Source organism: Pantherophis guttatus, chromosome 3 (assembly GCF_059756535.1).
Source record: "Pantherophis guttatus breed Tessera chromosome 3, ASM5975653v1, whole genome shotgun sequence".
In the NCBI taxonomy this organism is placed as follows: domain Eukaryota; kingdom Metazoa; phylum Chordata; class Lepidosauria; order Squamata; family Colubridae; genus Pantherophis; species Pantherophis guttatus.
In genome coordinates this window covers 167,667,727-167,681,889 of record NC_142065.1, presented here as the reverse complement: position 1 = coordinate 167,681,889, position 14,163 = coordinate 167,667,727, and the positions used below count along the sequence as shown (strand labels likewise).

Sequence of the window (14,163 nt, the reverse complement as noted above, 5' to 3'; positions counted from 1 at the left end):
AAAGGCAAACATGTGTAACAGTGGTGGGTTGTCCCCGGTTCAGACTGGTTCGCAAGAATCGGTAGTAAAATTGATGGGAGGCTCCACCCATTGACTCAGACATCATCATAGGTGATCTGTGCATGTGGGCACGATGCAAACCGGTAGTAAAGGTAAGTAGAACCCACCCCTGGTGTGTGAGTGTGCAGACTAGCAAGGATCAGTTCAAAGCCAATTGGAAAGTTGTGGCATAGGATAACAGAGTCCTAGCCCAGCACTATAAATTCTTGTATCACAAAGCTGATACACATTTAGGCAGATAATATAAGCTGTGCACATCACCCAAAGTAAGAATTATATAGTTGGAAATCCACCCTTCCTTGGCTGCTTTTTTGCAAGCAAATATCAACGTTATTTCTTTTGCAAGCTGCTCCCAAATGCAAGGGCTTCTCCATCAATACGTAGCTATTCACAGTGTTGCACTAAGGCAGGGTTCATTAATAAAACTTCCCTGGTTGCAGCAATCTAGAACAAAATATACTATTTTCTCTTTTCTCCCCTCTTCCCCACCTTTGTGGTTGCTTAGTACAGCAAATTCTTACTACCATACATTATTAAAATATTTATCCCAGAAGGACAAAGAGAAGGTAGTGAAATTCTGTCTTTCTCATTTAGTCATTTAGTCATCACAAAGACTAAATTCAGAGGGAAGCTTTTATATTGAAATACTTTAATTTTTCAGCAGCTGAAACAGTGAACAAATTGAAGGTGTTTTCTGAATCTGCTGCTACTGCTGTAGTTGCTGAATTTTCTTACGAAGAAAAATGTTTTTTTTATTACTGTAAAATGTTTTCACGCTTTTGGAACAAAAGGTTTTAGAATATTAAGTCATATAGAGTCATTGAGTGGTGACAGTCGAAAGATGAAATACTGCTATGTAATTCTGCAAAATACGTCAATGTTCTGCTTTCTTCTTGTCTTTTCTCATTCTTTTGTTCTTTCCAAGAGGCTTAGATGAATTTTGCTAGAGAAATAAATTATAAAAAAATCAGATAAACATATCTAATTAATTGTTACTGTTTTACACAGATCACATTCTTTTCTGAACACTGCTAGCATATAATCGGGATTAATTACCTAAAATTAATATTCTATTACACTTACTTTATCCCTATTTCATGAATGCTTTGGGGAAAGTTTTATACATATAAATTATTTAAAATTAAAATTTGTGTTGGGTAAAAATTGGTTATAAAAGTAATAAAATTGTTATAATTGTTTAAATGAGAAAAACTTGCAAGAAAGTTTTCATATTTTTTTCTTAAATAAAAAACACTTCGATAAATTCACTTACAGGATACTACTATAGTAGTGACGTTCATTGTCACTGATTAGACATGTATTTCAGCTTTACCCTTACCAATACCAAAAGAAACATATCAGAAGGAAGCTACTATAGATATTTTATTAAAAACTTACAGACAGATTACTGTAATTTTGCTCCACAAGTATATTTCTGGCACAATTGTTGATGTGTTTGAAACGATCTGGTCCTAAAAGGATACCACCATACCAGCGGGATACCACCACCAAAACATTGTGGACATTCAGGATCTATATTAAAAAAATCACATACATATTCATATTTAGAAGATGATTTACAACCATCTAATTCACTTTGTTACATACAACGAGCATTTCTTAATTGTCAGCTCAACCCAACTTTTGCAGCATTGACTCCATGACTTGAAGAAGCCATCTTCATAGTTGTGGTTGATGCCATTAAATCAGTTTTAAATCATTTTCAGACACCATGCAAATTTGATATATAGTTTTAAACAAAAACTTCTGAAAGCAGAGCTTCTGCTTTCTAATAGGTGAAAGGAGGAAGTTATAATAGGTCCAATGTTCTTTCCTGTAACTTTAAACTCCTGTTTATTCTGTCAGTCAGGCCATCAGCAATAACTGAAAAGATGGCTAGATGCTTCATATTTATTTTCCGTACTCTTCCAAGGCAAAGCAAACCTAGATCTTACCTATTCACCATATAATTTAGCATTGCCTTTCCAATCTAAGTTTTTTCAGACAATATAACCTACAATTTTGTTTTCGATGATGGATTTATAGTCCACAAAGAAATGATTGGAAACACTGACTATTACTGTATTTTTCAGAGTATAAAATGCATCGGAGTATAAGACACACCTTAGTTTTGGGGGAGGAAAATAGGAGGAGAAATGCACATGGTTGGGGATAATAAACAACTTCTAAAACACTGCTGATCGTCGGAGACAGAAGCAATGAGAAAAGCAGGCGAATTCACTAGCTAGCGCTTCGTTAGGACTGAAAAACAGCTTCTAAAGCACAGTTGATTGTTGGAGGGAGCAGCAATGAGAAAAGCAGGCGAAGCGCAGAAAATCGCTTCACTCGCTAGCATCTCATTAGGGATGAAAAAAAGCTTCAAAAAAGCTACATTCGGAGTGTAAGATGCACCCAAATTTTCAGCCTCTTTTAGGGAGGGGGGAAGTGTGTCTTATACTCCAAAAAATATGATACTTCATTCTAAAATTATTCATCCTGTCCAGGCAGTAATATGAATCATAGGCAAGAAAAAGTTAGAGATAAGCGGGAGAACTTTAAACACCAATTGCCACTTTATGATTCTGAAAATTAGTAATATTTTCATTCAATATACCAATTATTGATCTCTTGTCTGAATTTTCACCCATCATTGATAAAAATATTCTAAATAACAAATAATCCTCTCAAATAGGCCACTGTACCCATTAACAAAAGTTTGTCTGGTTAGAATGCTATGGCTATGAATCTCCTGATCATAAATGTCATGGCTACAAAGAATGAAAAATATCTTGTTACCAATTGATTCCTTTCACCTGCATAAGATGGAGAAGACGACCCCCGGCTGCTGTTTCACCATCATCTTCACAATCTTGTAAAAAAGTCTGCTTGTCTTCACAGTATATCCTTAAAATAAAAACAATATTAGATCACAATGGAAATATGTGTCTGATTCTATATCATATTACATTTGCTTGCTTGCTCATATTACATCAAGCTACTGCTTTTATAAAATTCTCTAAAATCCATGACTAATTTATTTGTAAAATTTATATTGCTGCCTACTCACAAATCGAGACTCAAGGCAGCTTACAAGGGCATAAAACGCCATTTAAAAGAAATAAAAAGAATAAAAAGAAAAATAATAAAATAATAACCCCCACCCCCATAATTTATGAATAATCACATGTAATTCTATTGGGTCTGAAGATATAGAACCAAGAGACAGATCATTATTTAGTAGACTTTTATCCTCTTCATTATTTGGCAATAATTACTATCCAATCTTAGCTACTCACCTGTAAGCATATATGTTGTGAGTAGCACTGGCTATTTTCTTATTTTTGTACAACTCAGCAAGAATATTTTTCACCTTGGAAGAAAAATAAAGTTTCAGGCAATAATTAGGATTTATACACTTTACTTGGAGATTTTGCAAACTACTTATTGATGCTTAAGTCTTGTATATTTGAATACAATTAAGTGCAACTTTGATCTGAGAATATAAAATGCATATTTTAGCCAACACACTCTATTTCTCTTAGAATAGATTGTACTTTCTAGCCCTTTTGAGAAGCACTCTTGGCTGACAATTGGGGCAGAAACATAAATTTGAATTCTAACTTCCTTCCCTTCAATAGAAAAGAGATCACAAAATTGCTCCTTTAGGGAACTCTGCTTCTAAGATTTGGTAAATTCTTAGGAACAGATGATAAGAATAGACAACAGGGAGATGGCAAATGCCCAGAAGTAACTTTCCTCCTTAACTGAATTGAGTAGGAATTTAGGATGCAAGGCATTTATTATTATATTAAATAAGCGTTATGGATAAAATAAAGAAATCAAGCAGGCAAAAATGTAGAAGAAAAAATTGTGGAAAGAGATGTAAAAACAAGTTATAAATTGATGGTGTTAACATACATAGAAAATAGAGCAGCTTTCAGATTCCACACTAAATGATAGAAATAATATTACCAATATTGTCGTCAAAACTAATCAATTCTTATCAGATGCCACAAAAAAGCACTATCCAATTTATAGAAACTCAAATCATCCTCGAGGATAAATATGAAACAGCAGTAATTAAGTTAGCAGATTTAATCTTTGGTATTCAACATTAATATTTCATATTGTTGGGTTGGATCTAGATTTGGGCCTAATTAAGAATACACTTACAAAAATCAGGAAATCTCCTCTAAGTATGACTAACCCATTAGTGATACTTAAGTCGCTATATTCTGTAGTGCTTTTCTTCTATGAAATCAAAATATATAGGACTGAAATATTTTAACTTTGCTTGCATCCTTCCTAGTAAATTGCAGAATCCAATGGGTTAGCTTGTAGTAATAAATATGTCTTCTCTAACACATCTGTTTCCATTATCTGCATTACAGTCACAAAAGATTTCAATAAATAATTAGGGTGTACTTTTTAAGTTGTCTTTTTCCTGTCTCCCTTCAAATATAGTAACAACTGTATTATTCTTATCAGAGAGATTACATTTCCCTATATAATAAAGGCTGTGTAAAGAAACTGTTTTAATAAACAATGCATAATTAATACCACTTTAAGCAAAACAATATTAAAGCTCTGAGAGCTTGAGAAAACATGTCTGGCAAGCAAACAGCATTTAATTCAAAAGAGAAAAGTCATTCCTCTAGAGTCATCAAAATACATCTTCAATATTTATCTTTGTTGTGTTTCCATTATTTCAAAGCAAATTCTCTTACTGTGTCGGTGAGAAGAACACTGCTGAAGTGTAGCTCATACTTCTCATATACAATATCTCTCTCTTCCTACACTTGATCTTAGTTAAAAGGCCAAGATAAGTGACCGAGGAGGTCAATGTGGCTAAATAAAGAGTGCTATAATTACCTATAGGTTCATTTGTATATAACAAAAATGTTGCACAACACACGTAAAAAGGAATAAATCGGAACATCATGAGACATGTGCATGAAGAAAAGCAGCTTTTCTTTAAAAACTTTTAAGTGTAATGGAATATATCCCAAAACAAATGGGCCCCACAAGTGGGTTATCCATAGTCTTCCAGATATTGGTGGAGCTAATCAATAAAAACCTTAATCGCAGTAGTTATGGATAATGGGCACTGAGGTCAAATAACCTGAGGAGAACCAGGGACTTTATAATCAATAGGAGCTTTGTGTGTATATTTTATCTGCCCACCCATGCTGTTCTCTGATCTGTGTGACTATTGCATAACAATAAGTGATATCTTATAGGAACCTTTAGTCACAACGACATGATAGTAGAGGTAGATAAACTGGCATTGTCAAAATCTTTGAATAACTTGCAACACTGCCTATTAATATAGTTGGTTCCACCCAGCTATCTACCTGTCATGCTACTGTATTTTTGTATATTTTGCCAATATAAATATCTGAGACAAGACAGGAAATACAATAATTGTAACTGTTTTTAATTAAAATTATACCCGGCTTTCTATTTTAATAGTTTCTGAACATCTAATGATAAAGATGCCGCTTGTAATTAAAACTTTGATGTTTTTGAATAAAAACACACCAGGAAAAAGAAAATGATGATTCACCAAATAAAATGTTATTTTCAGTGGTGGGTTTCTATCGGTTCGCCCCAGTTCGAGTGAACCAGTAGCAGCGGCGGGAGGCTCCAACCACCTACCCAGACGTCATCACGGATGCTCTGCGCATGCGCAGAAGGTTCTGTGCATGCGCAGAAGCACCGCAAGCGAAGCAAGCGGGGACTCACACTCAGAGTTCTGAACCGGTAGCGAAAGTAAGTGAAATCCACTACTGGTTATTTTCCATGCAAACTAACTTAGATACCAACAGATAATGATCCAGTCCAGATATCAGACCCGCATTAAAAATACAATATTTTTCCGAGTATAAGACGCACCGGAGTATAAGATGCACCTACCTTTTTTGGTGAGAAAAAGAAGAAAAAGAAATCTCCCTCTGCCTCTGAGCAATTTTGCCTCGTAACAGCAAACAGCAAACAGCTTGCTGTTTACTTTCATTTTTGTTTTCATCATAGCTTGATTAGCACAAGGAAAAAAAATCTGTTCCAATAATTAACCTCTTTGCAGCAAGCAGCAGAGTCCTGTGCAAAACAGCTGAGAGCAAATCAGCTGAGAGTCGGGAGGCCTTTGATGTTTTTCAATTAATTTATAGATGTGAATATGCTGAACCAATAAGTATAACCTATTGGATAACATAATGACATGATTGATTGAAAGCAGGCTTTACTAACCTGTTTGAGGCACACAACAGGTGCTAAATGTGCCTGAAATGTGCTTCGTCGGTCTGTAATTGGGTTCCCATGATAAATTGGAGGTAACTCTTCATCTGAAAATTGAAAAATTCAGATTTTGTGCAAGGATAGCTTACTGAACTTCCTACTATTTCAAATAGAATTTTGAAATATTTTCTTCACAAATATTATCTCTGGGCTCTTTAAATATTAACAACAAACAATGATTTCTAGTCATGTTCATCAATCTTTAAAATTTTCCTTTTCTATGTTTATTGCTTTTAAGACTTTAATCCTGTTTTTCAGCCAAATGCAAAGCATGGGTTAGCTCAAACGAGGAAACAAGATAGAACAATGATGGCGAACCTATGGCACACATGCTGGAAGTGGCACGCAGAGCCATCTCTCTGGGCATGCCAGCCGTCTTTCGTTGTTCTTCCGGGTTCCATGTGTGCCAGAAACCAGACGATCGCCAGAAACTGGAAGCTTAGCTTCCCGGCGCGCGCATGTACGCGGGGGAGCTGCTCTTCCGGTTTCTGGTGCTCCCGCGCATGTGCGCCAAGGAGCTGCTCTTCTGGTTTCTGGCGCCCCCCTCACACACGTGTGCTCCCGTTTCAGCACTCGGTACCGAAAAGGTTCGCCAACACTGAGATAGAAGAATACAAAGAAACAGACTGTAGAAGTAAAAATTCACACTTAGCCCAAATAATCTAATCACCAATATCTCACTATACTATTTACAAAGAACCAAGAAAACTAGGTTAAGGAATTAAGATTCCTTCATCTTAGAATTCTGTTATTTGTTCCTTTCTTGTTTCAACTAGGACCTAGATTTTAGAAACTGACATATTTGCTTAGAATCCTGTGCATTATGAAGTATCTCTAAAAATCAGATCCAAAGGACTGCACAGTCTTAACAAATATCTGAGATATAGAAATATAAGCAACTATATATGAATATGTACAGTATATGTATGTGTATATGCACATGTATGTTGGAATCCTATGTAGCCAGAGCTGTAGATCCTGAAGCAGTGTTTATTTCAACACTTTCCCCAATTCATATATTCATATCTGATATATGGACATAGGGAAGAGGAAACTGCATGGCCCTGTCACACCTTTGTACAATAGTAAAACGTATGTTTGACAAGTAGGAGGTCCATGTCCATCCCATTATCGAAGAAGAAAAAAGCACTCTCATTTCCTAATGATGAAGGCAATCTGTGTTAATATTACAAAGCTAGATGAACCAGTGACTTGTCTTAATATACTGTAGAGCAACTTCTCTGTTGTTATTATCTCATTCTCTTCATAGGGCCTTCATGTTCTCATATCCCTTGAGCTGCTTTTCCTCTTTATTGTTATATAAGCTTAAGTGAACTATAATGGGACAGCAATAGCAACTTTACCTTTTTTTTCAGACAGATCAAAATTCAACTTTATAGCTGTACAATCTGGAAGAAGTTCATATTCCAGTGCAAATTCTTCTTCATAGTCCACATCTGTTTCTTCTGTAATTTTTTTATTATCTGAGCCTACTGGTAAAAAAATCAATGCGAGTTAATACTTACAGTATTTCAGTGGCAAGAGCTCTAAAGAAATCAATATTAAAATTCCATTTCCATGCTATTTTGCCCACTACATCTTTATGTATTTTTTATATTTGAAGATTTACAGGTGCTTGTAGTATTTTCCTGACCTTTATGTGTTTTCTATCAAACTTGAAATATGTAACACTTCGTCTGTCTGTCTGTCTGTCTGTCTGTCTGTCTGTCTGTCTATTGATCTATCGATCTATCCAATTCATAAAGCTTGCATATTTCACCTGCTCACTCTCTGAAATATAACACTGCAGAAACGACAACATGCACCTAATCATGACCCTATGTCAATAGTAAAATGACACTATGGAAATCATATATAGAAACTAAAATACAGGTAAGTGGACAGGCAAGATAGCTAACATTTCAAAGTGAAAAAGTTTGGCCTATTTGCTACGCTGCCATAATGCCCCTCATATTGCTACATTTCATTTTGTCCACAAATATCTTCTACTTATTTTCAATTATAAGCCAATTTCCTGCTATATAAAGAGGCCAAACAACACATTGCATATTACCCGATTCAGATGACTGGGATTTTTCTATCAAAACCTCACGTATCTTCTCTACCCACAGATAAAGAATGCTTTCACCAAGGTTCTGTCTGAAACAAGCCAATTACAGATGATATATCAAGCTCTTAATTTAGAAATAAGAACTGAATGCGAAAAATCCTATATTTTAATATCACAGAATAAGGCCCACAAAGCACCTGGTAAATTGACCTCATGTAAAATTCCAATTTTGTTTTCTCTAAACTTTCTCCCAGAAAATCACTTTTACATACAGTAATGATCCAAATGGGGAACACCAATCAGTACCTGTCATTCAACCTCAGGGGCTTTCCCAAAATGAGTCTATTCAGATCTCTTAGCATGGGTTTAACTAGAAGCTTTAGAAGGCACAGTTATGCTGCAGCAAACACAAGAGTTTCTGCAATGTCTCTTTATTATGTGCAATTATCACCATATAACATTAAGAAGACTTGCAAAAGCAATTTGGGGTAGGCAGTACTTTGTTACAGAAATGTATGACATTTAACTTGCCATACGTTTTGATCATGTAGATCTCTGGATCCCAAACATAATTCTTCAAATAATTCTTGATCATGAAAGAAAAGAGGCCCATTCTCCCTGTCTAAAATCTAGGTATATAAATTTTTTGGAAACATATCGGTTTTACTATACTTTTTGCATTGTACTGCCACCTGCTGGAATTATCAGTATTTAGATTTTTAAAAATACAAATACTGTACATTTTTAAAACTGTACCTTAAAACAGGATAGAAATATATACTACTTACACATAGATTTCTTCTAGATGATTTGCCAGTTCTGCATATTCCTTTTGTAAAATCCAAGGAGCACTGGAACATAATGAGCATGTCAGTTTCTATTGATAGCATTTTCTAAACCATATCCTATTTATGTACCATCAAAATTGCAAGTTATTAATAAGTATAGTTACAATATAATTATTAAACATCTACGCTTAAATTTTTAATGTATATTGTACGGAGTATAATTATTATATAAACATATACGCTCCCCAATTCATCCTAGGTTCTCCAATGAATTGGAGAGCATCCATGTTTAAGTAATAATTAGGTTTTTAAGTAGCCTAGTGTTAACAGAGTAAAATACAGAATAAGAACATTCCCACATCTAGCCTCGTCTTAGCATGAAGCAGTGATTCTCAACTTCAGCAACTTTAAGATGTGTGGCTGGGAAATTCTGGGAGTTGGTCCACATGTCTTAAAGTTGCTGAAGTTCAGAAACTCTGACCTAAACTGTCAATGCCCCATCAGCAGCTGCTTCCAGTCAGGTAATACCCCTCTATCAAAGGCTCTTTGGAAAACCACTGTTATAACATTCTTGTAAAATGACAGTAAGGAGGGAGCCAACCTGACCATGGGAAGTATGCTATTTCAGGGAAAGGAAGTTATGACCAAGAAAGTCTGTTTTGGAGTCTCTACCACCTTCATGTCTTAAGGGGAAGGAACCTACAAGATCCCCCTGGTCTAAATGTGTTGGGCAAACAGGATTTATCCAGATCAGATAGTAGTAAATAAAGGTAATGAGAAGTCAAGCCATAATGGATTAACAGCACTTTGAACAGTATCCGAATGCTTACTGGCTATCAATGCACTCCCACAAAATTGATACAATTCTACTAATTTCTAATCACCATGCAGGTAATGACATTCAGTGCCACACTCCTTCCAACTTGCCTTCAGGGCAACCCCATGAAGTGTAAATTGCAGTAATATAACCAAGAGATTAGGGGCATAAACTATTGTTACCATTATCGGGCAGATCCTCGAAAGGCCAAATTGGCACACCAGTTGAAGCTGAACAAAGGGTCTCCTTGACACATCTTCCACTGCATGCCCAGTCAGAGAGTAAAACTGGATTATATTAGCTACTCATTATTCAACATCCTGAATTACTGGATGACCTCTCCCTGCGACTTCACACATATGTAAAAATAGAAATGCCAATCCCTGAGTACCCCACCCCAGACTATACAAGGATTTGACGATTGATTAGGACTGCCCACTCAGAAAACAAAAGAACCATGCACTAAAATGTTTCCAATCCCCAACGCTCACAAACAATCCCCCCAAAGTATCATGGTTGATGATATTTAATGTTACTGAAAGGTTAAGGAGAGGATACACAACCTCCATCTAAATCTTGCCAGCAACCATTCACTAGAGCGATCAATACCATTTCCAGACTGAAATTAATCCAGATAATCTATTTCATAAGGGGGTCACATATCTTCTGTTTCTTTTCTCAAGAACTCTGGTAATCAATCTGATAATCAAGAACCCTGATAATGAGACGCTGTAGATATGGGTACACATCTTCTCAGTTGGTGTCTGCACTTTGGAATGTTCCCTCTCTGAGAGGTGTGAGGTGCCCATTGTATTTTTTGAACAATTGTTGAAGATCTTTCTGTTTATTCAGGTCTTTTCTATGTTAATTCTACATTTTTTGTTGTTGTTAATTGCAAAGTTGTGTCTGACCCATCACGACCCCATGGACAACGTTCCTCCAGGCCTTCCTGTCCTCTACCATCCTCTGGAATACATTTAAACTCATGCCTACTGCTTCAGTGACTCCATCCAACCACCTCGTTCTCTGTCGTCCCTTTCTTCTTTTGCCCTCAATCTTTCCCAGCATTAGGCTCTTCTCCAGTGAGTCCTTCCTTCTCATTAGATGGCCAAAGTATTTGAATTTCATCTTCAGGATCTGGCCTTCTAAAGAGCAGTCAGGGTTGATCTCCTCCAATTCTACATAAGTGCATCCTTTTTCTCCCAACTCTTCAAAGAATATGAATTTCTTTATTCATTCATTGTGTTCCTTTATATACTACATATTCACAATCTACAGACTGGCCAGCAGAGTTTAACCACAGAACCAACAAATAATACAGACCAAAATAAAAGTAGCATAAAATAAAACACAAACATAAGATTATTGAAAATTGAAACAAAACAAAATACCTATTATAAAAAAAAATACCTCAAACAGAAATTAAAGCTATATATAAGCTACATAGCATCAGCTATTGGATGTCTGGCAATAAAACAGGTGTGGCTGCTATGTAGGAAAGCTAAAAAAAATGAAAATATTTTAGAGTTTCTGTTACAGCATAACAAAATTATTTGGGGAGGATTATAGTTAAGAGTTGCCTATTATTACAATGATATATCGTTCTGGAAAGCATGTACTTACTTAAGTTGATAAATAGGTGGTGCTGAAGTTGGATATTCAGGAGGCAGAATCACCTGCAAGATTTTAACAGTCAACTAGCAATAGTATCTTCTTTAAAAAAATAGCTGGGAAAAATATCCATAAGATCAATTCTGAAATACTGTAATATTATAAAAGTACACAAAAAGATGTAGTCTTAGACTATACAGTCCTATACGATAAAGTAAGTACAATTTGTTTTTCTATAAACAGATCTGAGAGCATAAAGGTCATTTAATTCTCCCCCTTTCCAACTCTTTGCAGAACTGTATGCACTACTAGCAATTTTTAAAAGAGACAACTATACCTAACATTAAAATTGTTTTAGAGAAAGAAAAAGAAAAACCTACAAAGAGAAACCCTATACTCTGATGAGGTCTACTTTCAAAGTATAACCCCAATTATGTAACTATAAATTTACCTGCAAATTGAGAGTCCACTTTGGCTGTGCTAAGCAATCACTAATCTTAATGCAAAAAATTTTCTCATCTTCATCAACAGTGCACCATTCATCACCATATATAGCTGATAGAGCTTCAATTTCTTCGGTCTGCAAAATGATGTTATATGTAATTAGTTTAAGTTATTTTACTTTGAACCCTTTTTTTCCCCTTCTGTTCAATCATGTCCAATTCTTTAAGACAAATCCCTGAAGTTTTCTTGGCAAGTTTTTTTCAGAAATGGCTTGCAATTATAGCTGAAAGAGAATGGAAATAAATACCTGTCTAGAAACTCTGAGGTGTTTGCAGTGGAAGAGTGAAAAGATAAAGCTCAGATATATAATTAGCTTTTATTAGAGATATAAAAAAGCTCCCAACATAAAGATCCAGCTACAACAGGATCTAGCAATCCAACCATATATATATCAGACTGCAGAATATAAATATTTGATGTTATCACCACTTTCAAATACTGGGTAAGAAGAGTATGCACATTTTAACAAACAGTGATTTTTTTTTTTTACTTCCTGTTGTGTATGATTTTTGTACATCCCAGCACAAAGTATCATCTATTTCTGTTTTTTGAAGTCCAAGCACATTTTTATTATATTAAGCCGTGGTGGCGCAGTGATTAGAATGTAGTACTGCAGGCTGCAGTTTACTGATTGCTGGCTGCCAGCAGTTTGGCAGTTCGAGTCTCATCAGCTCAATATTGACTCAGCTTTCCATCTTTCCGAAGCCGGTAAAATGAGGACCTAGATTGTTGGAGGCAATATGCTGACACTGTAAACCGCTTAGAGAGGGCTGTAAAGCACTGTGAAGTGGTATATAAGTCTAAGTGCTATTGCTATATTATATATTCAAAGAGTTGAGAAAACCCATGGAAAGTGTGTGTGTGTGTGTGCGTGTGTGTGTGTAGGTGCCTTGACCTAACATGTCAGTAGGAAAGATATAGTTGAGGAAATCAAACTAATAGGAACACTGGGCAAATAAATTATTAATATTTTATAATTTTAAAGGAAATGAAAGTTGCATGAAATAAACATGTTCCTTGAACTTCAAAAAGAGAGGTCTAGAACAATACACACAATTCTGCAAGGTTCTGGGCTTTAGTAGTCCCACTCTCCACTTTTCTGGATATTTCAAGATTGCCAAAGAGTGGAGGGGTATGAAGGATTTTGAACACAGATTTTGAGCATTTTTTCAAAACACTTTAGCTTCTCAAACCTATAGGCTTGCTGGAATCCATGGATGGCACCCACAGCTTGCTGTACACCTATTTGACGCTTTCCCGAATCTGCTTGGACTTGTGAAATTTACAGGCTTTGTCGGTTGCAACCTTCTCTTTTGACATGAATAGTAAAGGATAGATGTTTTGAAAACTACTAACAGTGATATAGCTAAGTAGAACTTCCATGTTCAAAGGCAGTGTATCTCAGAGCATGGTCTGCAAGCGCCTATTGCTTCAACTCCCCACTTACGAACTTCATTGAATTATTATATCTGATCCCTGCGTGGCCACCTGGTCGCCGGATGTTTCTAATGTGGGAGAGAATCCCAAATCTGACCATTCCCTTCGAGCCCACCCCCTATCCCCACCCCCTTTGTCATGTTCGCAGAACCAAACTCCTCGCCTCTTGGCTAAAACCGAACCATCACCACCACTTTCCTATCACATGGAGCCGAGCACTGCTTACTTGCTTTTGCGTTGTTTCCGAGTCGCTCGGCGCCGCCGCCATTCCTCCTACGAAAGGTGGGTCTCATTGTCCTACGGAACTTCACAGATCCTTTGAAGGGAAAGCCGGACGAGTTGTGTCTGCACTCCACGCACGCGCAGTGGTGCGCTTGAAGCTCTTCGCCTCCTCCCGCATTTCAACTGAATGCAAAGCAGAGATAAGAGAGCCCGGGATAAGAGAGCCCTCTAAGAGCGCCCGGGAAGCTTCCGACACGCTTTGGGGGTCTTCGGGCTTGGGGCGGATGATTGTGAGAAAGAGCCCGCGTTCGTAAACCGAGTAGGGTGCAGGGTTGCCAGTGCTGGGTTTTTAAACC

The 14,163-nt window shown here is 36.4% G+C and overlaps 1 protein-coding gene across 3 annotated transcripts; it reads right to left on the bottom strand.

The window, feature by feature from the left end:
- Positions 1-692: 692 nt before the first annotated feature.
- Positions 693-13,955, bottom strand: IMPACT (impact RWD domain protein). 3 transcript variants are annotated; one of them, XR_015733602.1, is made up of 11 exons: positions 13,812-13,947; positions 12,096-12,224; positions 11,657-11,709; positions 9,217-9,279; positions 8,432-8,517; positions 7,722-7,850; positions 6,310-6,404; positions 3,357-3,430; positions 2,857-2,964; positions 1,459-1,593; positions 693-1,003 (listed from the first exon to the last, which is right to left on the bottom strand). XR_015733602.1 is itself a non-coding variant. In XM_034429628.3 (11 exons), the coding sequence occupies exons 1-11, from the start codon at positions 13,851-13,853 to the stop codon at positions 935-937; spliced, it is 966 nt and encodes a 321-aa protein (XP_034285519.2). In that variant the 5' UTR covers positions 13,854-13,955; the 3' UTR covers positions 693-934. The 3 variants fall into 3 exon arrangements, 2 of the variants coding, with proteins under 2 accessions (XP_034285519.2, XP_034285520.2); XM_034429628.3 differs by having other exon boundaries at positions 2,874-2,964; positions 13,812-13,955; XM_034429629.3 differs by having other exon boundaries at positions 2,874-2,964; positions 7,722-7,847; positions 13,812-13,949.
- Between the last annotated feature and the right edge of the window lie 208 nt (positions 13,956-14,163).

Excerpts from the sequence above, each read along its gene's own strand:
- IMPACT (XM_034429628.3), bottom strand. The coding sequence starts at position 13,853 with ATGGCGGCGGCGCCGAGCGACTCGGAAACAACGCAAAAGCAA. Across the intron at positions 8,518-9,216 it reads CATCTAGAAGAAATCTATGT|ACAGAACCTTGGTGAAAGCA; the intron begins GTAAGTAGTATA and ends GGCTTGTTTCAG. Across the intron at positions 6,405-7,721 it reads TGATCTGTCTGAAAAAAAAG|ATGAAGAGTTACCTCCAATT; the intron begins GTAAAGTTGCTA and ends TTCAATTTTCAG.